Genomic DNA, 21,043 nt, shown 5'->3' on the forward strand with positions numbered 1-21,043 from the left:
CAAATCTTGTATCCCAGCTAGAAGCGGTACAACAGGGTACTAGAGCCTCAATGTCCCCCGTGTCTCATCTTGTATCCAAGCTAGAGGCGGTACAACAGGGTACTAGAGCCTCAATGTCCCCCGTGTCCCATCTTGTATCCAAGCTAGAGGCGGTACAACAGGGTACTAGAGCTTCCAGGCCCCCATATCACATCTTGTATCCAAGCTAGAGGCGGTACAACAGGGTACTAGAGCCTCCATGGCCACCTGTGTCACATCTGGTATCCAAGCAAGAGGTGGTAAAACAGGGCACTAGAGCCTCCATGCCCACCCGTATCACATCTTGTATCCAAGCTAGAGGTGGTACAACAGGGTACTAGAGCCTCCATGCTCGCCCATATCACATCTTGTATCCAAGCTAGAGGTGGTACAACAGGGCACTAGAGCCTCCATGCCCACCCGTATCACATCTTGTATCCAAGCTAGAGGTGGTACAACAGGGTACTAGAGCCTCCATGCCCGCCCATATCACATCTTGTATCCAAGCTAGAGGTGGTACAACAGGGTACTAGAGCCTCCCTACAAGGGGTCAGTTTTCCACAATAAATGGTCCTTTTGCTCTGATCCTGTAATCACTTATATCAATGTTATACACAAAGAAAGTTTTCTTCTATCTGCCAACGTCTAGGAGAGGGATGTCACTGACAATGAGTGGATATATACTCCTTGTATACATATATACATACATGCGATGTGTACAATGGCATAAGGATGGCTTACCTTCATGGCTCGCAATGTGTTGCTTGAACCCTCACTTTCATCCTTACTTCTTTGCATTATTCTTTGAAGCTTAACCAGAAACAGTTGCTGCGCCCTGTGGGACGGGAAAAGAGGTTCTCATAACAAGAGTAAGACAATGGGAGACGATAAAGATGCAGTCACTGTGTAATAAAACACGATATCCGACCTGCTAACGACACTGAAGAGCGCGGTGCTGCTGCTGCAGGGATTATATTACACATTACCTTGTAGCAGATCTGCTGGTGATAACGGCTGGCCACTGGGGGGCAGGAGTCGTGTAGTACCCCAGAGTTAGTACTACTGCACTTCTGTGGTATGTCAGGGTTAAAAGCAGGTTTATCATTGTGTGTGACAAACGTTAAAGTTTGGCTTCACATTCACTGCTGTGTAAGGTAGCACTGAGAGGTTCCCCATCCCCACAGGTCAGCCTGGGGAGTGGTTGGTTAGGTAGCAGGAAGAGAGAGGGCCTGTGATTGGGTAAGGTCTCCCTTGCATGGGTTAGGCTATAGTGATAGTATAAGAGAAGAGCGGGGATGGAGCTTGTGAGGGGAATCTGTAGAAAGTTGGAGTTGAGGAGAAAGAGAAGGGAAGGAGAGGAGTGAAGAGCTAAGGACATAGGAGCCAGTGCGGTGGGGAGACAACAAAGTGTGAGTACTATCATCATCTCAATGTCAGAGAAGGAGGGAGAACAAGACATTATAGGACTATAGCAGTGAAGGATCAGCACTGTTGGAAGAGAGAAGACCCACAGCCAGGGACTAAGCTAAATGGGTCAGAGAGTAAAGAACAACAGTAAAATAGATAACAGAACAAAGTAAAAGTCGTCAGTGTCTACAGTCATCTTGAAGATAAGCAACGTAAATTCATGTTTATTATCTCAAAATGACGTAAAATAATTTGTATGCTGTGCCCTTATGGAAGAACTGTAGTTCCTCCCCACCAATGCAACATCTGCACTGAGGTACCACACTACACCCTCCAAGTGGAAAGATTACTACCCCCATTTGTGGTTCATTTCTCCCATGTTTAGATTTATTATTTTTACCCGGAATGGGTCCCTACCCGTATACGGACTGGCGTCACGACAAAACACCACCTTGCCCTACCTGACTTCGTGGGTAGCACCCCACTGGGAACTCCCATCTTACCCTACCTGACTCCGTGGGTAGCACCCTACTGGGAACTCCCATCTTACACTACCTGACTTCGCGGGTAGCACCCCACTGGGAACTCCCATCTTACCCTACCTGACTCTGTGGGTAGCACCCCACTGGGAACTCCCATCTTACCCTACCTGACTCCGCTGGTAGCACCTTAGAAAGAACTGCCAAATTGTAATATATATTTACCGCTGTGCAGCACGGACGCCAAGCTGTGTTTGTAATTTCCGCTGCCCTTGCCAATTGCCCCCTCCGCAGCTCTGGCCCACTGCGGTAGGAGCCCGTAATCAGCCTACTGTCAGGCCACTCTCACACGTGTTTTTTCCAGCTGCGTTTTTTTAATTGGGGCTTTAATTATTATTTTTTTAATGCTGCGTTTTCAACGGCGCTCCTCAGACATGCGCTAAACGCAGCGATTTTTAAGTGCTGTGTGTTCCATTTTCATATGTTTCTGTGTTTTAAAAGGAAGCATATTGAAATGAACGGGGTGCGTTTTCAGTGCTGTTGACAAGGCAGTAGAATGTGGTGACCGCGTTATAATAGTTCTGGCATTATCAGCTCCGTTGGTTGCGTTTATAACTGGGCTGTGACGCCCTCACTTTAGCAGACGGCTTTTGTCATGTAATATTCATTTCTACTATTATGAACAGCAGGTTATACAACATGAATGATGACATCAGCACTGTGCGCACAGCTGCCATGTATATCAATGGTGATCAGTGGAGCAGTGGCTACATGTCGAGGTATGAAAGCCGCACGGTAGCAGGAAGCAAGGCACCAAAACCAAGCTACAATATAAATACAGCACAAGAGCCAAGATCAGTGCGTAGATATAATACCAGAACCAAGCTCAGTATATAAATGCTGCACCAGAACCAAACATATAACATAAATGCAGAAACAGAACCAAGCTCATAACATAAGTACAGCACCAGACCAAAATCATTATAATACCAGAACCAAGCTCAGTACAGAAATACACCAGCAGAAGCAAGCTCAGAAAGTAAAGTACCAGAATCAAGCTTAGTACATAAATACAGCAGCAGAACCAAGCTCAATACATTAATCCAACACCAGAACAAAGCTCATAACAACATAAATACAGAATCAGAACAAAGATCATAAAATAAATACAACAAAGCCAAGATTAGTACATAGGTATAATACTAGAACCAAACTCCTAACATAAATACAGCATCTGAACCAAGCTCAGTACATAAATACAATAGCATGATCAAGATAAGCACCTAATTACATCACCAGAACCAAGATCAGTACATAACTACAGTAGCAGAAGTATTTGATCATGTTGCGAGGTGCTGATCAGCTGACAGCGACACTTTGGAACATTAGCAGAGAGGAGACAGAGCCAGGAGGAGGATGATTGATGTAGCTCCACACAACACTGCTCCAGGGAGGAAGATGAAAGACCCTAAGGCGGTGATTGCCCCCAACCTACATCTAACTGATGGGCGGCATCCTGTGTGACCACAGGCCCGCCATGTGAGGCGTCAGACACAACCATCTCTCTCATGCCTAGAGCTGCCTACACTTCTTCAGTATTTTAGACACTAGATACACGGTTCCCTCGGGGGTTTTCAGTACTGTCATGTATTAGTCCACCAAAGTATCATAAATCTATTCTACTAAACCAAAGTCAAGTTTTACCTTCCAGCAGCAATTCATATACCTGTTATGTCTGCTTCATGCGTGCAATAACTGCAAACCAAAATATATTCCCCCTGACAATGTTTACACCACGCTACCAGGAACCCCCTGCAGTATGAGGAAGAGGCTGACAACTCCTGCCTACTAGTGGATGGCCAACCCTGATAAGGACGCATCCACGCTCATGCCTGTGCCACTCACTAACCCTGATAAATCACAAAGGAAAAACCACTATAAGGGTGACTACCCACTACGCCTTTTTTTTATTGCGAAATTCACAGTGATTTTTTTTTTCGAAATTCACAGTGATTTTTTTTTTCTCCAGGGGTCTATGGGACTTGTAATGTTAAAATCGCGATCGCGCAAAATCACAATTTACCGCGAAATCGTGATTTTGCGCGATCATAGTTTTAACATTACAAGTCCCATAGACCCCTGCCAAAAAAAAAATTTGCAGTGAAAAAAAAAAAAATTGTAGTGGGTAGTCACCCTAAGAGTAAACCAAAACCTCAAAGAATAAATCTCAGAACTTGTCTGAGAAGCCGCTAAAAGAACCACAAAAAACAGATCCAGAGAGGTCCTCACTCCAAAGCAGAAGGAGACTGTACTGAAATGGACAAGTACAGAACCCAGGCCAGGAGGCAACTAACCCAACCCCGAATTGCCCCTAGTTATATACCCACAGCTGGCACACCCATTAGAGTCAAAGTAAACCAGATCCACAATCAAGCTCAAACTAACACAACAATACTCCAATATAAAGCCACATGATGTATTTGTATATGACTTCTGACTAAAGCCTCTTATATTGAGCACATAGCCCCTCTCTAGCTTTTGGAGTTACAGTATATCTCGCGTCTGCTACCCTTCATTTTATTATGAACTAATAGGTGTATTTTTGGAGTTATACAGAGTGAGGCAAAAGTTCGGACACACCTGTTTAAGTGGTGTAATAATAAGAAAATTGACTTCCAATATGTGAAAGTATTACATTGAAAGGGGGGGCTGTATTTTTTGTTGCGAGAGACATTTTTAGAGGCCATTTTGAACTCCGCCATATTGAATTCAGCTCATGTTTTTCAAATGGGAAGGGGGTCATGCGAATTTTTAATTTTTAGCTAGAATTTAATCAGCGCAAAACTAACACTTCCAGCGTGTTTCTCTCTTCACTTGTTTAGGACTTAAAAGGGTTGTCCCGCGGCAGCAAGTGGGTCTATACACTTCTGTATGGCCATAATAATGCACTTTGTAATGTACATTGTGCATTAATTATGAGCCATACAGAAGTTATAAAAAGTTTTATACTTACCTGCTCCGTTGCTGGCGTCCTCGTTCCCATGGAGCCGACTAATTTTCGCCCTCCGATGGCCAAATTAGCCGCGCTTGCGCAGTCCGGGTCTTCTGCAGTCTTCTATGGGGCCGCTCGTGTAGAATGCCGGCTCCGTGTAGCTCCGCCCCGTCACGTGCCGATTCCAGCCAATCAGGAGGCTGGAATCGGCAATGGACCGCACAGAAGCCCTGCGGTCCACGGAGACAGAGGATCCCGGCGGCCATCTTCAGCAGGTAAGTATGAAGACGCCGGACCGCCGGGATTCAGGTAAGCGCTGTGCGGGTTGTTTTTTTAACCTCTGCATCGGGGTTGTCTCGCGCCGAACGGGGGGGGGGGGGGTTAAAAAAAAAAAAAAAAAAAACGTTTCAGCGCGGGACAACCCCTTTAAGTGAGGGCATGGTTTCACCAAGTGATTTACATGAAGTGCTCGATGTGTCCATGATTCCGTCGGATGCTCATGGTTAAATGTTTAATCCAGTCCTGGGGAACACACTGAAGATCTCCAGGTGAGATTTCTTCACAGCACCGTGGGTGCGCCATTCAGGTGAATGATATACGCAATATCATTAATATAACTGTAAATGGCCCCACAGGTAAAAGTCCAAAGGGGTTAATGTGGTATACAGAGATTAATAAAGTGTACCCCCCCCCCCCCCCCGTGCTGCCCAGTATCAATCAGCTGCTGTTCAGGACACTAGGAAAGCTGAGCTGACATCCTTCCCCCTTGAATTTCCCCTTACTAGGCGACAGGGATGGGCTTTGGAAGTGATCTGTAGAGATTACCCACTGTTACTCATCCTAAAAGGGGAGGTGTGATCTAGAGATAGTGATAAAGCGTCCCCCAACTATCCACCCATTGCAACATGCCGCTCGGGATACTAGGAGACATGAGTTCAATGGTCTAATCTCACTCCCCATCCTTGGCATCTGCCAGGTCTTCTGAAGTACAGGAGACCCTAAGTTCCACTGGCAATAAAACTAGCTAGTGACAGGGCAATGTTAATGTGACCCCCTGCTGGTGTGGTAGTGACAGGGGAATGTTAATGTGACCCCCTGCTGGTGTGGTAGTGACATGGGAATGTTAATGTGACCCCCTGCTGGTGTGGTAGTGACAGGGGAATGTTACTGTGACCCCTGCTGGTGTGATAGTGACAGGGGAATGTTAATGTGACCCCCTGATGGTGTGGTAGTGACAGGGGAATGTTACTGTGACCCCTGCTGGTGTGATAGTGACAGGGGAATGTTAATGTGACCCCCTGCTGGTGTGGTAGTGACAGGGGAATGTTAATGTGACTCCCTGATGGTGTGGTAGTGACAGGGGAATGTTAATGTGACCCCCTGCTGGTGTGGTAGTGACAGGGGAATGTTAATGTGACCCCCTGCTGGTGTGGTAGTGACAGGGGAATGTTAATGTGACCCCCTGCTGGTGTGGTAGTGACAGGGGAATGTTAATGTGACCCCCTGCTGGTGTGGTAGTGGCAGGGGAATGTTACTGTGACCCCTGCTGGTGTGGTAGTGGCAGGGGAATGTTAATGTGACCCCCTGCTGGTGTGGTAGTGACATGGGAATGTTAATGTGACCCCCTGCTGGTGTGGTGGTGACAGGGCAATGTTAATGTGACCCCCTGCTGGTGTGGTAGTGGCAGGGGAATGTTAATGTGACCCCCCGCTGGTGTGGTAGTGACAGGGGAATGTTAATGTGACCCCCTGCTGGTGTGGTAGTGACAGGGGAATGTTAATGTGACCCCCTGCTGGTGTGGTAGTGGCAGGGGAATGTTAATGTGACCCCCTGCTGGTGTGGTAGTGACAGGGGAATGTTAATGTGACCCCCTGATGGTGTGGTAGTGGCAGGGGAATGTTAATGTGACCCCCTGCTGGTGTGGTAGTGACAGGGGAATGTTAATGTGACCCCCTGCTGGTGTGGTAGTGACAGGGGAATGTTAATGTGACCCCCTGCTGGTGTGGTAGTGACAGGGGAATGTTAATGTGACTCCCTGATGGTGTGGTAGTGACAGGGGAATGTTAATGTGACCCCCTGCTGGTGTGGTAGTGACAGGGGAATGTTAATGTGACCCCCTGCTGGTGTGGTAGTGACAGGGGAATGTTAATGTGACCCCCTGCTGGTGTGGTAGTGACAGGGGAATGTTAATGTGACCCCCTGCTGGTGTGGTAGTGGCAGGGGAATGTTACTGTGACCCCTGCTGGTGTGGTAGTGGCAGGGGAATGTTAATGTGACCCCCTGCTGGTGTGGTAGTGACATGGGAATGTTAATGTGACCCCCTGCTGGTGTGGTGGTGACAGGGCAATGTTAATGTGACCCCCTGCTGGTGTGGTAGTGGCAGGGGAATGTTAATGTGACCCCCCGCTGGTGTGGTAGTGACAGGGGAATGTTAATGTGACCCCCTGCTGGTGTGGTAGTGACAGGGGAATGTTAATGTGACCCCCTGATGGTGTGGTAGTGGCAGGGGAATGTTAATGTGACCCCCTGCTGGTGTGGTAGTGACAGGGGAATGTTAATGTGACCCCCTGCTGGTGTGGTAGTGGCAGGGGAATGTTAATGTGACCCCCTGCTGGTGTGGTAGTGGCAGGGGAATGTTAATGTGACCCCCTGCTGGTGTGGTAGTGACAGGGCAATGTTAATGTGACCCCCTGCTGGTGTGGTAGTGACAGGGGAATGTTAATGTGACCCCCTGCTGGTGTGGTAGTGGCAGGGGAATGTTAATGTGACCCCCTGCTGGTGTGGTAGTGACAGGGGAATGTTAATGTGACCCCGGCTGGTGTGGTAGTGGCAGGGGAATGTTAATGTGACCCCCTGCTGGTGTGGTAGTGACATGGGAATGTTAATGTGACCCCCTGCTGGTGTGGTAGTGGCAGGGGAATGTTAATGTGACCCCCTGCTGGTGTGGTAGTGACAGGGGAATGTTAATGTGACCCCCTGCTGGTGTGGTAGTGGCAGGGGAATGTTAATGTGACCCCCTGCTGGTGTGGTAGTGACATGGGAATGTTAATGTGACCCCCTGCTGGTGTGGTAGTGACAGAGGAATGTTAATGTGACCCCCTGATGGTGTGGTAGTGACAGGGGAATGTTAATGTGACCCCCTGCTGGTGTGGTAGTGACAGGGGAATGTTAATGTGACCCCCTGATGGTGTGGTAGTGACAGGGGAATGTTAATGTGACCCCCTGCTGGTGTGGTAGTGGCAGGGAAATGTTAATGTGACCCGATGCTGGTGTGGTAGTGACAGGGGAATGTTAATGTGACCCCCTGCTGGTGTGGTAGTGACAGGGGAATGTCAATGTGACCCCCTGCTGGTGTGGTAGTGACAGGGGAATGTTACTGTGACCCCTGCTGGTGTGATAGTGACAGGGGAATGTTAATGTGACCCCCTGCTGGTGTGGTAGTGACAGGGGAATGTTAATGTGACTCCCTGATGGTGTGGTAGTGACAGGGGAATGTTAATGTGACCCCCTGCTGGTGTGGTAGTGACAGGGGAATGTTAATGTGACCCCCTGCTGGTGTGGTAGTGACAGGGGAATGTTAATGTGACCCCCTGCTGGTGTGGTAGTGGCAGGGGAATGTTAATGTGACCCCCTGCTGGTGTGGTAGTGGCAGGGGAATGTTAATGTGACCCCCTGCTGGTGTGGTAGTGACATGGGAATGTTAATGTGACCCCCTGCTGGTGTGGTAGTGACAGGGCAATGTTAATGTGACCCCCTGCTGGTGTGGTAGTGACAGGGGAATGTTAATGTGACCCCCTGCTGGTGTGGTAGTGGCAGGGGAATGTTAATGTGACCCCCTGCTGGTGTGGTAGTGACAGGGGAATGTTAATGTGACCCCCTGCTGGTGTGGTAGTGGCAGGGGAATGTTAATGTGACCCCCTGCTGGTGTGGTAGTGGCAGGGGAATGTTAATGTTACCCCCTGCTGGTCTGATGGTGACAGGGGAATGTTACTGTGACCCCCTGCTGGTGTGGTAGTGACAGAGGAATGTTAATGTGACCCCCGCTGGTGTGGTAGTGACAGGGGAATGTTAATGTGACCCCCTGCTGGTGTGGTAGTGACAGGGGAATGTTAATGTGACCCCCTGCTGGTGTGGTAGTGACAGGGGAATGTTAATGTGACCCCGGCTGGTGTGGTAGTGGCAGGGGAATGTTAATGTGACCCCGGCTGGTGTGGTAGTGACAGGGGAATGTTACTGTGACCCCTGCTGGTGTGATAGTGACAGGGGAATGTTAATGTGACCCCCTGCTGGTGTGGTGGTGACAGGGGAATGTTAATGTGACCCCCTGATGGTGTGGTAGTGGCAGGGGAATGTTAATGTGACCCCCTGCTGGTGTGGTAGTGACAGGGGAATGTTAATGTGACCCCCTGCTGGTGTGGTAATGGCCGGGGAATGTTAATGTGACCCCCTGCTGGTGTGGTAGTGACAGGGGAATGTTAATTTGACCCCCTGCTGGTGTGGTAGTGACAGGGGAATGTTAATGTGACCCCCTGCTGGTGTGGTAGTGACAGGGGAATGTTAATGTGACCCTCTGCTGGTGTGGTAGTGACTGGGGAATGTTAATGTGACCCCCTGCTGGTGTGGTAGTGACAGGGGAATGTTAATGTGACCCCCTGCTGGTGTGGTAGTGACAGGGGAATGTTAATGTGACCCCGGCTGGTGTGGTAGTGGCAGGGGAATGTTAATGTGACCCCGGCTGGTGTGGTAGTGACAGGGGAATGTTACTGTGACCCCTGCTGGTGTGATAGTGACAGGGGAATGTTAATGTGACCCCCTGCTGGTGTGGTAGTGGCAGGGGAATGTTAATGTGACCCCCTGCTGGTGTGGTAGTGACAGGGGAATGTTAATGTGACCCCTTGCTGGTGTGGTAGTGGCAGGGGAATGTTAATGTGACCCCCTGCTAGTGTGGTAGTGGCAGGGGAATGTTAATGTGACCCCCTGCTGGTGTGGTAGTGGCAGGGGAATGTTAATGTGACCCCCTGCTGGTGTGGTAGTGGCAGGGGAATGTTAATGTGAACCCCTGCTGGTCTGATAGTGACAGGGGAATGTTACTGTGACCCCCTGCTGGTGTGGTAGTGACAGAGGAATGATAATGTGACCCCCGCTGGTGTGGTAGTGACAGGGGAATGTTAATGTGACCCCCTGCTGGTGTGGTAGTGACAGGGGAATGTTAATGTGACCCTCTGCTGGTGTGGTAGTGGCAGGGGAATGTTAATGTGACCCCGGCTGGTGTGGTAGTGACAGGGGAATGTTACTGTGACCCCCTGCTGGTGTGGTAGTGGCAGGGGAATGTTAATGTGACCCCCTGCTGGTGTGGTAGTGACAAGGGAATGTTAATGTGACCCCGGCTGGTGTGGTAGTGGCAGGGGAATGTTAATGTGACCCCGGCTGGTGTGGTAGTGACAGGGGAATGTTACTGTGACCCCTGCTGGTGTGATAGTGACAGGGGAATGTTAATGTGACCCCCTGCTGGTGTGGTAGTGACAGGGGAATGTTAATGTGACCCCCTGCTGGTGTGGTAATGGCCGGGGAATGTTAATGTGACCCCCTGCTGGTGTGGTAGTGACAGGGGAATGTTAATGTGACCCCCTGCTGGTGTGGTAGTGACAGGGGAATGTTAATGTGACCCCTTGCTGGTGTGGTAGTGGCAGGGGAATGTTAATGTGACCCCCTGCTGGTGTGGTAGTGGCAGGGGAATGTTAATGTGACCCCCTGCTGTGCTGGTGTGGTAGTGACAGGGGAATGTTAATGTGACCCCCTGCTGGTGTGGTAGTGACAGGGAAATGTTAATGTGACCCGATGCTGGTGTGGTAGTGACAGGGAAATGTTACTGTGACCCCCTGCTGGTGTGGTAGTGACAGAGGAATGTTAATGTGACTCCCTGCTGGTGTGGTAGTGACAGGGAAATGTTACTGTGACCCCCTGCTGGTGTGGTAGTGGCAGGGGAATGTTAATGTGACCCCCTGCTGGTGTGGTAGTGACAGGGAAATGTTACTGTGACCCCCTGCTGGTGTGGTAGTGACAGAGGAATGTTAATGTGACTCCCTGCTGGTGTGGTAGTGACAGAGGAATGTTAATGTGACTCCCTGCTGGTGTGGTAGTGACAGGGGAATGTCAATGTGACCCCCTGCTGGTGTGGTAGTGACAGGGGAATGTTAATGTGACCCCCTGCTGGTGTGGTAGTGACAGGGGAATGTTAATGTGACCCCCTGCTGGTGTGGTAGTGACAGGGGAATGTTAATGTGACCCCCTGCTGGTGTGGTAGTGACAGGGGAATGTTAATGTGACCCCCTGCTGGTGTGGTAGTGGCAAGGGAATGTTAATGTGACCCCCTGCTGGTGTGGTAGTGACAGGGGAATGTTAATGTGACCCCCTGCTGGTGTGGTAGTGACAGGGGAATGTTAATGTGACCCCCTGCTGGTGTGGTAGTGACAGGGGAATGTTAATGTGACCCACTGCTGGTGTGGTAGTGACAGGGGAATGTTAATGTGACCCCCTGCTGGTGTGGTAGTGGCAGGGGAATGTTAGTGTGACCCTCTGCTGGTGTGGTAGTGACAGGGGAATGTTAATGTGACCCCCTGCTGGTGTGGTAGTAGCAGGGGAATGCTAGTTTGACCCCCTGCTGGTGTGGTAGTGTCAGGGGAATGTTAATGTGACCCCCTGCTGGTGTGGTAGTGACAGGGGAATGTTAATGTGACCCCCTGCTGGTGTGGTAGTGACAGGGGAATGTTAATGTGACCCACTGCTGGTGTGGTAGTGACAGGGGAATGTTAATGTGACCCCCTGCTGGTGTGGTAGTGGCAGGGGAATGTTAATGTGACCCTCTGCTGGTGTGGTAGTGACAGGGGAATGTTAATGTGACCCCCTGCTGGTGTGGTGGTGACAGGGGAATGTTAATGTGACCCCCTGATGGTGTGGTAGTGGCAGGGGAATGTTAATGTGACCCCCTGCTGGTGTGGTAGTGACAGGGGAATGTTAATGTGACCCTCTGCTGGTGTGGTAGTGACAGGGGAATGTTAATGTGACCCTCTGCTGGTGTGGTAGTGACAGGGGAATGTTAATGTGACCCCCTGCTGGTGTGATAGTGACAGGGGAATGTTAATGTGACCCCCTGCTGGTGTGATAGTGACAGGGGAATGTTAATGTGACCCCCTGCTGGTGTGGTAGTGACAGGGGAATGTTAATGTGACCCTCTGCTGGTGTGGTAGTGACAGGGGAATGTTAATGTGACCCTCTGCTGGTGTGGTAGTGACAGGGGAATGTTAATGTGACCCCCTGCTGGTGTGGTAGTGGCAGGGGAATGTTAATGTGACCCCCTGCTGGTGTGATAGTGACAGGGGAATGTTAATGTGACCCCCTGCTGGTGTGGTAGTGGCAGGGGAATGTTAATGTGACCCTCTGCTGGTGTGGTAGTGACAGGGGAATGTTAATGTGACCCCCTGCTGGTGTGGTAGTGACAGGGGAATGTTAATGTGACCCCCTGCTGGTGTGGTAGTGACAGGGGAATGTTAATGTGACCCCCTGCTGGTGTGGTAGTGACAGGGGAATGTTAATGTGACCCTCTGCTGGTGTGGTAGTGACAGGGGAATGTTAATGTGACCCCCTGCTGGTGTGGTAGTGACAGGGGAATGTTAATGTGACCCCCTGCTGGTGTGGTAGTGACAGGGGAATGTTAATGTGACCCCCTGCTGGTGTGGTAGTGACAGGGGAATGTTAATGTGACCCTCTGCTGGTGTGGTAGTGACAGGGGAATGTTAATGTGACCCTCTGCTGGTGTGGTAGTGTCAGGGGAATGTTAATGTGACCCCCTGCTGGTGTGGTAGTGACAGGGGAATGTTAATGTGACCCCCTGATGGTGTGGTAGTGACAGGGGAATGTTAATGTGACCCCCTGCTGGTGTGGTAGTGACAGGGGAATGTTAATGTGACCCCCTGCTGGTGTGGTAGTTGCAGGGGAATGTTTATGTGACCCCCTGATGGTGTGGTAGTAGCAGGGGAATGCTAGTTTGACCCCCCCACACACACACACACACACACACACACACACACACACACACACACAGGATACTACTGCATTCCTATATCTAATCCATGTGAGTAGTTGAGGTCTGAGTATATCTTCATAGGTTTTCAGCTCAAAACCTCACGATAGATACCTGCACCTAAGTGCCACCTTGTGCCATTGGGATACATTACCTCTGGTCAACTTTACATCCGCACTCATGTTAATGTGAGAAACCTGGGGTTTGAGGATCCCAATCTAGGTGCTATCCAACCCTCATTATATCTGCCGAGACAGCTGGTCCTCTAAAGATTAGGACACTCGTTTCTTTACCAATCGGTCTATTGAGACCTCCTATTATCGTCTATATCATTGAATCCCAATTTATATTGCTCCTGATGATCCACGTAAAACAAAGTGGTGAAACGCGTCGAGCAGCGAATCAATGAGAAATAGCATACAAAAAGGGAATTGGAATCTTTTTTGGGTTGAATATCCTTAAAACGACCCCTATTAACAGAGGGGAGGTTGTTGTACATCTTTGGGAAGCTCTCTCATGGAGGTTTTTGTGATACATCCTAGAAACCTCGTGAGACGCTCCTTTTTGGTGAGACCAATTTGGTCTCTTTATTTATAGTAATCGGTTGAGTACTTCTAACCCTCCTCAGAAACAATTGTGAAGAAATGTGTACATGAGTCACTAAAACCCCATTTATTTATGGTGTGTGGGTTACACAGTGTCAAGAAATAGCAACCGGGATTAATCAAATCTTACGTATCCGGCGTGCTAACATATAATCAAGGTCCTGCTCCACATCCAATCAGCAATAAGCAGGACAAGAAACCTTGCGGTCGTTGGTGACCAGACACTATAACACCCACACACACAACTGTGGGATTGGACACTTACCTTTAGTGACGGTGTGGTTAGATGGTTCACACCACGCCTCTTACTTGTCTTTTTGTTTTATGTGTTGTGCCCCTACGTGTATATTTTAATAATTTTCTTAATAAAAATTGAATCTTTTACTCTAAGTCACCACTGTGATAAGGCAAGTTATAGTTAAATTTGGAGACTTCTACTCTGCCTCCTCTGTGAAATTTTGTTAGCCTTGTTCATTTTAAAACGACTCATAAGCGCCAAAGATTGTGCTCATAATTCCTAAGTCTGGGTTCCAGTTTACCTGTAACAACCTCGGGGTGGCAGCGGGTATTTGTGTGGTTATGGGAGAGTGCTGATTCGTTAGAACGGATAGGTGGTGATTAGAGCTTTCACTTCGCATGCGTGCAGAAGCCTGGGAAAGCCGGGTACAGATCCACCTGTATTCTAAGAACTCCATGCCTGCAATTCTGCTAGAGTGATCAATTGAGGCTCGGCCATGATGGTTGGTAGCAGCGAATGCGCTCAGAATAGTCGATCCATGAGTAATGGTGGACAGAGGTGGGATCGGTGGGAATCACTCCCACTCCTCCGGTATTATTGACCTTAGCTGCTATTCTACATGATCTTTACACCCAATCCAGTGCCCAGGGAATTGCACATGCAGCCATCTGCATACAACCAGAGCAAAGTGCGGAGGTGTGTCATCCTGCTGAAAGTAATGTGGGAGCTCCCTGCTCCCGTGGAACGCAGAAGGTAATGTGGTGATCTGTAACATCTGGGGGTACTGCTCACCGGTATGCGATCCGTCAATGTAACCAATGTAAAAAGACCCTGGTTGTCAGACACAATTTTCAAACTTTACCCTCACTCCTAAACAAGTAAAGATGAAGCAAAATTGACACTTCTGGTGTGTTTGTGAGTAAATTCTAGCCATCACACGATATCACATGACCCTCTTCCCCCTTCAAAACGGTCACCATAAATGTCCCCAACACCAATTAATATTTCCTCCCTGCCAATTAATACTTTTACACATTGGAAGTCAATGTTCTCATTATTACAGCAGTTAAAGAGGTGTGTCCAGACTTTTGCTTCACCCTGTACAGTGACCATTTTACTTGATTTAGAAGACTGGTAAACGTGGGAATTGTGCAGATAAGTGAATTCAGCCGATGGTAACCCTGGCAGAGTAAAACAACTGCTGCTAATTGACACACACCTGCTGTAGCTAGGGATAGTTCCAAATTCCAGGTTTCTGTCAGTAAATGGATCCATTCTGGCACACAGCCACTCGTATCTCCCCTGATTCATGGTATCTAGAACATGAACAATCTCATCACATTGCACGGACATGGTGCAGCTGTCCAAGTGGTTAGAAATGTTCAGGTTTAAACGGATGAAAAACGAGTCTCCAGAGCGGATTTTCCCCTCTTCCAGATCTTTCAGCAGTTTCCTGTAACCTGAAGAGAAGAAAGAAGGGGTGGATGAAGGTCCGCAGAGCCCCTCTATGAATACCTATATACAAGTCCCCTTCTGCTTGTGTAGGGGGGTTTACGGAATGTTACGGCGCCTTCTGGTTTGTGTAGTACATTACTGTTTATTAATGTTCTACAGGGTTGTAGGAACCCTGCGGGGGCTTCTGTTAAGAAAATTTTAGATCAATGTATCAGTTAATTATTCTATATTGCATTGTAGACTAGAAATATATAGCATGGTACTAGTATAAGTAGTGAAGGGGTTAAATGAAACCCTTCTATAGGCCTCTAATCTCTTCTGAGGTAGACAGATTAGAGATGAGACAGTCTACTAGACCACCCATGTATGTATGTTTATAGATGATGTACACAGAAAACGGGGTAAACTATAAGGCGCCTTCCCTTGCATTCCTTTTCCCTCAACTCATAACAGTTTTATTGTATGTAATAGATACACCTTAGGAGGTGTAATTTATGGTAATCGTTTTTTGTTTTAGCCTATTATGTATTCTTATTAATCTTGGAGGTATATACTTTTGCTGTGATGTCATTTATGGTATATCAGCTTCAAACACCTTAGAATAAATTAGAAATCATCTGATACCGCACAGGCTGGTGTGATTTGTATTTCTCCTGGGCCCAGACTTCTGCACGAGATCTGGGATCGTCTTCTCTTTGATAAACACATAAATTCTCCTTACAGCTTCACTGGTGTTTTCTCCCACTGTGACCTGTGGGGGATGTCGTGTGGGATGTCTGGACACAAGAGGCAGGAAGTAATGGAAGTAATTCACACAAGCTCAATCGGATGAACGCTAGAGAAGAGAGCAGCTACTCAACACGGCTGATGACTTGTACCAAGCCATTATGTACGGTCTTGTTGTGCTTAGACCTACGGCTGGTTCTGTGAAGAGGAAGGGTAAATGGCCAGGAGCCTGGGAAATCCCTGGGTCCCCAGACGTTAACGCTCCTTCCGAGGCTCTGTAACGACACCTTCACCGGAGGGAGTAAACTGTAGCGACTGGTACTTTGCTAAGTACTCGTAGGCCGGCCCTGTGGACTCATGAGCCAGAGACATTGACTGTAACGTTTAGGCAGCTGACCTCCAGGCCCGACGGACAAATGTTTCATTGCTGCTTAGTTTAAAAGTTTGAGCTTGGCTGCAAGTTGGCCGAAGTGTTTGCCTCCTGGAAAAACATAAGCCTATTTCATTGCTGCTACATGGATGCCAATAGGCGGTGAAATGGCCACAAAGCCCAGTCCTGGGAGGAGAGGAACTCCTTCTCCCCGCAGGCAGTCCCTGTTAGCTTTCATGAGACAAGATCTGACTTGTTGGTAAGACTCCTGTATCGTGAACCTAGAGAGGGCCCTGAGACCACCCAGGAGCCCGTCCGTTCACTTGTGCTATATTACAAGCCTGCAACGGGATGATGTCCCTAGATGAAGCTAAGGGCGAAACGTGTGGGTCAGGGGCGCTGGGATTTCCAGACCCTCAGTTGCGTGGTAACACTTGGTGCATGACATGGTATGTGTGGCCCGAGGTGATGGATTTCCATGTATCGTTGCTGTATTTCCTTCATATTCTGTTTTTTAAGTGTTTTTATGATCATCTCTACAGTTCTGTCTTGGACATTGAATCTGGGGTTGTTAGACTGCAAGGGAGAGCTCTTCATATTAATGGCCATTTGATCATGCTTCACTGCTGCTCATGTAAGGGCCACGTCATAAGGACAGTAGGGCGACTCGCTGATAGTTGTGCAGCTACTCAGAATGTTTATCTGGATAATGAAGCATAGTTATCTGCGAGCCCCTTGTGACCTTTCAGTGCAGTTAATAGGTAGCCATCATGTCATGACGAAGATGCAACATCACATTATGGAGGTTGTGAAGCCAACTGCTGTAGTACGGTACACAAGAGCAAAAATGGAAATAACATGGAGACAACTGATACTGGAAAGTCCACCTGGAAGTCAACCTTACTGTGTGTATATATACACTAATAAGTGGAATGGAACAATACCTCAGCAGCGCCACCTATTGGACAGTAGCATTCTTTCAAATCAATGTCCAACTCGTTATACAAGTCTTAACAATGACTGGGAATTGAATACCAAGCCAGAGTCCATGCACAGACAGCTGTTTAAGTGTTTTTGCCCATCATCAGTGTGTAGTAGGATCCTGGCTTGGCTAGTGAGAGGCCTATGACATGAGTCGGTAGGGGTATTGTCTCTCCTTGAGGAGAGCACCTAGAAGGTGTGAGGAGACTTATAGAGCCATCTATGCTCCTCTGGGTAATATGCAAATAGGGCAGATGGAATAATACCTCTGTAGTGCCACCTATTGGATGGCAGCATTCCTTCAAATCAATGTCCAGCTCTTCTAGGTGCTCTCCTCAAGGAGAGACTACAAATACACTCACATGCCAAAGTTATGAGCTAGTAATATGGAAATTAGTTATGAAGTGATGTTACCTCAGGTGACAGTTTGGGGACGCCCACACCTGTATACGTTATGAGGGGTCATCTTGTGAGGTTGATCACCGGCCAGCATGCTCATAGAAAGGCGACATGAATTATGGGAGTACGAACAAGGTGTCACAGTGGGTGCCAGGTGGATTAGACATTATTGAAGTTGTGTGGGTATTTAAGATTTCCTTGATTTACAGTTTCACGTGTGTACCGTGAATATGTCATAGAACACATTACCACCCACATTGGACAGTACAGTGGCCACCCATGACTGCTTATTGATTACAACCAATGGCGTCTGGCAAGACTTGCCGTGTGAACAGACAAATGACTTTGGCTGAAATCACATCCACATTCCGAGACCCCGCACACACATCCCGTGGGTCAGGGCAGCGTTCTTTAGCTTCAAAGGATACAGGAGCAGAAGACCCATCAGGGAGTCTGTTACCACCACGACACCGGACACAGTGCCCACTCGGGCTTGTGAGGTTGCTAACTGGACCCTAGAGGACTGGCAACATACTGCATGGTCTGATGAGTCACAGTACCAGTTGTTTCAGGATGATGGTTGGGTTCCTGTGTGGCACAGACCAAATGATGCCATGGACACCAGTTATCAACAAGGCACCGTGCAGCCGGTGGTGGGTCCATACTGGTGTGTGCTCATGGCATGGGTTGGGTCCACTGGTCCAGCTACACACATCACTGACCAGTGCAGACTCTGTTTCACTGCTTGGTGACCATTTTCAGCCTTTCATGTCCCCCACAGTGTAGGATATTCCCACAAGATAATGCACTGTGCCATAAGGCCCAAGTTGTCCAGAGTTGGTTGAAGCAGCATTCTGGAGAGTTCCTATGAATGGTGCGGCCTGCAAGTTCACCCGAAGCCCAGTTGAACATTTATAGAATATGATGAAGAGGACTATTTGTAGCAGAGATCTTACAGAGCTGTGTGTGGCTATCAGGGCGGCTCTACATCCCTCAAGTTGTCTTCTGTCCACTATGTTGAGTTGCTGCACCTTTCTAGGCTGGAGGGTCCTAGAGGTTCTTGTCCCATGACATCTGGCAGATCACTGTATGTAGTCAAAGCGTTGGATGATTTATGTAGGAAGTGCATTGTGCTGTTAGCATGGGGATGGATACTACCCATCAGTGAGGAGCCCTCTGTGTGTCAGTGGCAAAAACATCTCAGTGATTATTGAATTGCTCCTTACACGATGTCACCCCATTACTCAGAAGGGTCAGGGATCCGAGGATTATTCTGATTGCCAGATTACAAGGAATTTTTTCCCCTAAAATGAGGAAATTTGGCTTCTACCGCATTGTTTTTTCGCCTTCCTCTGGACCACATTTGGGGGGTAATAGGCTGAACTGGACGGGGGGTATTTTGCAGCCTTACATACTGTGTTTTATGTTAAATGTCTAACTGTAGATGTCCCTTTAAGTAAATATAGGACAACATATAGCGCATCTTCCCTACCTTCGTCGTTTCCCTTGTAGTGCACAGTCACCGGCCCCTTACATCGCTGTATGGTCCAGTGGGCTTCCTCCTTGGTGCAAGCTTCCATGGGGACAGATTGCTTCCTTCCTTTAATACACCCATCGAGCTGCAGGAATGAAGAGTATTGGGTCAGACGCGCCCTTCTCTATGGCATAGAACACACCCACCACCCGCCATGTTAGTCCATGAAGGCGCTGCCCACACATCCGCCCCCATCTGCACGACTAACTAGGAGTGGAGGTAAGAGAGGAGCTCCTCCAGCATCACATAGAGAGGTGTGAGGGTAGATTAGGGGAGCAGCTACTACAACCCCCAGCATACCATCAGTCTGTAACTGTTATGACATGATGGGAGTTGTAGTTCCACCAAACTGCAGGTCCTCCATTTACTGCGATTTTGATAGAACTACAACTTCCAGTATGCCCTGACAGTTCCAGACATTCAGGGCATGCTGGGAGTTGTAGTTTCACCATAAACTTGTGAGACGATGAGGCCGGTGACACGCTGATGTATTTTGGCGTTCATTTTGTTTAATACAGAAGTGAGTCCGGCCGGACCGCTGGTCTCCTAACCCAAATCCCAAGTGTAGTGGCCCAGAGTTAGTGTGGCCCCTCCATAATGTTATATGCATGTCTCATGTCTGTGTCTTACTTGTGTAGTGCATTAGGTCTATGTGTATTGTACCTCTGCAGTACTCAATGAGTTCATGTCCGGGTTATGTCTGGAAAATGCATCGTTTTGTGAGTCATATGATGTTGCTTATTCTATGTCTTTGCAAGGGGGATGCAAGTCAGTGGCAGAGTCAGTCTAGGTTGGAGTTGGAGGTAGTCTGCAAGTGAGTGAGCCACTCAGACACTGATCGGTCTGTGTGAGGAGAGAATGGAGGGAGGTGATTGACTTGCTTCTGCTTGGCCTGGGCTACCCATGATATGCCGCTGCTACCACTAAGCACTGAATGAGAGAAAGACTACTGCATGGCTAGAGGAAGAAAGCACAAGTAACGGGAGTGTTAGCTGGTAGAGAGTGAGAGAGATAGAAAGAGTCGCCGAGAGCGGGGTCACACAGATAACTTGGACTGTGGATCATCCGAGATACCCTGAGAATCCCCTCTGTTGCATCACTTGTTGTATCTGTGCAGGACTGTTGTTGTGAGTTGGACTTTGCCAAAGTTACAGTAAACGGACATTAACGACCGTTCCCGGTTTGTCCAGAACATTTTCTCTGGTTGTGGACTACTTTATTCTATCGTCAAGAGGACGGAACGGTGGCGTCACGAGTGACATTTGGATTTCAGGTAACCTTACTTTTCCCCTGTGACCTTCCCCAGCAGTAACTTGGTCGGATCTCGAGCCCCCCCCCCCCCCCCCGTTTGACTTTCTGCTCACTTTTTAATTGCGCTTTTTTGAAGGCGAATGAATAGCAACTCTGGTATATGTTTTGTTGCACCATTCCCTGCATTACACACATTTTATAGTGCCGCTCTTTATGGGCACCACAATACCTAATAAGTGGGGTTTATTTAAAAAAAAAAAAAAAGTTTTGTAGGGGAGATTTTTTATTTATTTTAGTTTTAACACTCTTTACCTTTCTTGTGCCTCGAGGGGACGTGACGAGGCGATCATCCGATTGCTGGTTCACTACACTGCACTACTTGTGCCATGCAATAAATTGAACATGCTTTTTAGCCCACAAAGCAAACGTCTCCAAAAAAAGACATTAACAGAACCAAAACGCCTCCAAAAAAAAGCCAATAAAAATGATGAGAAGAGACCTCAAAATA

At 48.2% G+C, this 21,043-nt stretch overlaps 1 protein-coding gene across 1 annotated transcript in view; it reads right to left on the minus strand.

Annotated features, from left to right (window-relative positions):
• CARD11 (caspase recruitment domain family member 11) overlaps positions 1–21,043 on the minus strand; it is a 309,307-nt gene that overhangs the window by 19,332 nt on the left and 268,932 nt on the right. The window contains exons 16-18 of the mRNA XM_066577246.1: positions 19,243–19,369; positions 15,039–15,279; positions 760–853 (exon numbers count right to left, since the gene is read on the minus strand). Of these exons, the coding sequence (XP_066433343.1) occupies positions 760–853; positions 15,039–15,279; positions 19,243–19,369 (462 nt within the window). The remainder of the gene's footprint in view (positions 1–759; positions 854–15,038; positions 15,280–19,242; positions 19,370–21,043) is intronic.

Source organism: Eleutherodactylus coqui, chromosome 8 (assembly GCF_035609145.1).
Source record: "Eleutherodactylus coqui strain aEleCoq1 chromosome 8, aEleCoq1.hap1, whole genome shotgun sequence".
In the NCBI taxonomy this organism is placed as follows: domain Eukaryota; kingdom Metazoa; phylum Chordata; class Amphibia; order Anura; family Eleutherodactylidae; genus Eleutherodactylus; species Eleutherodactylus coqui.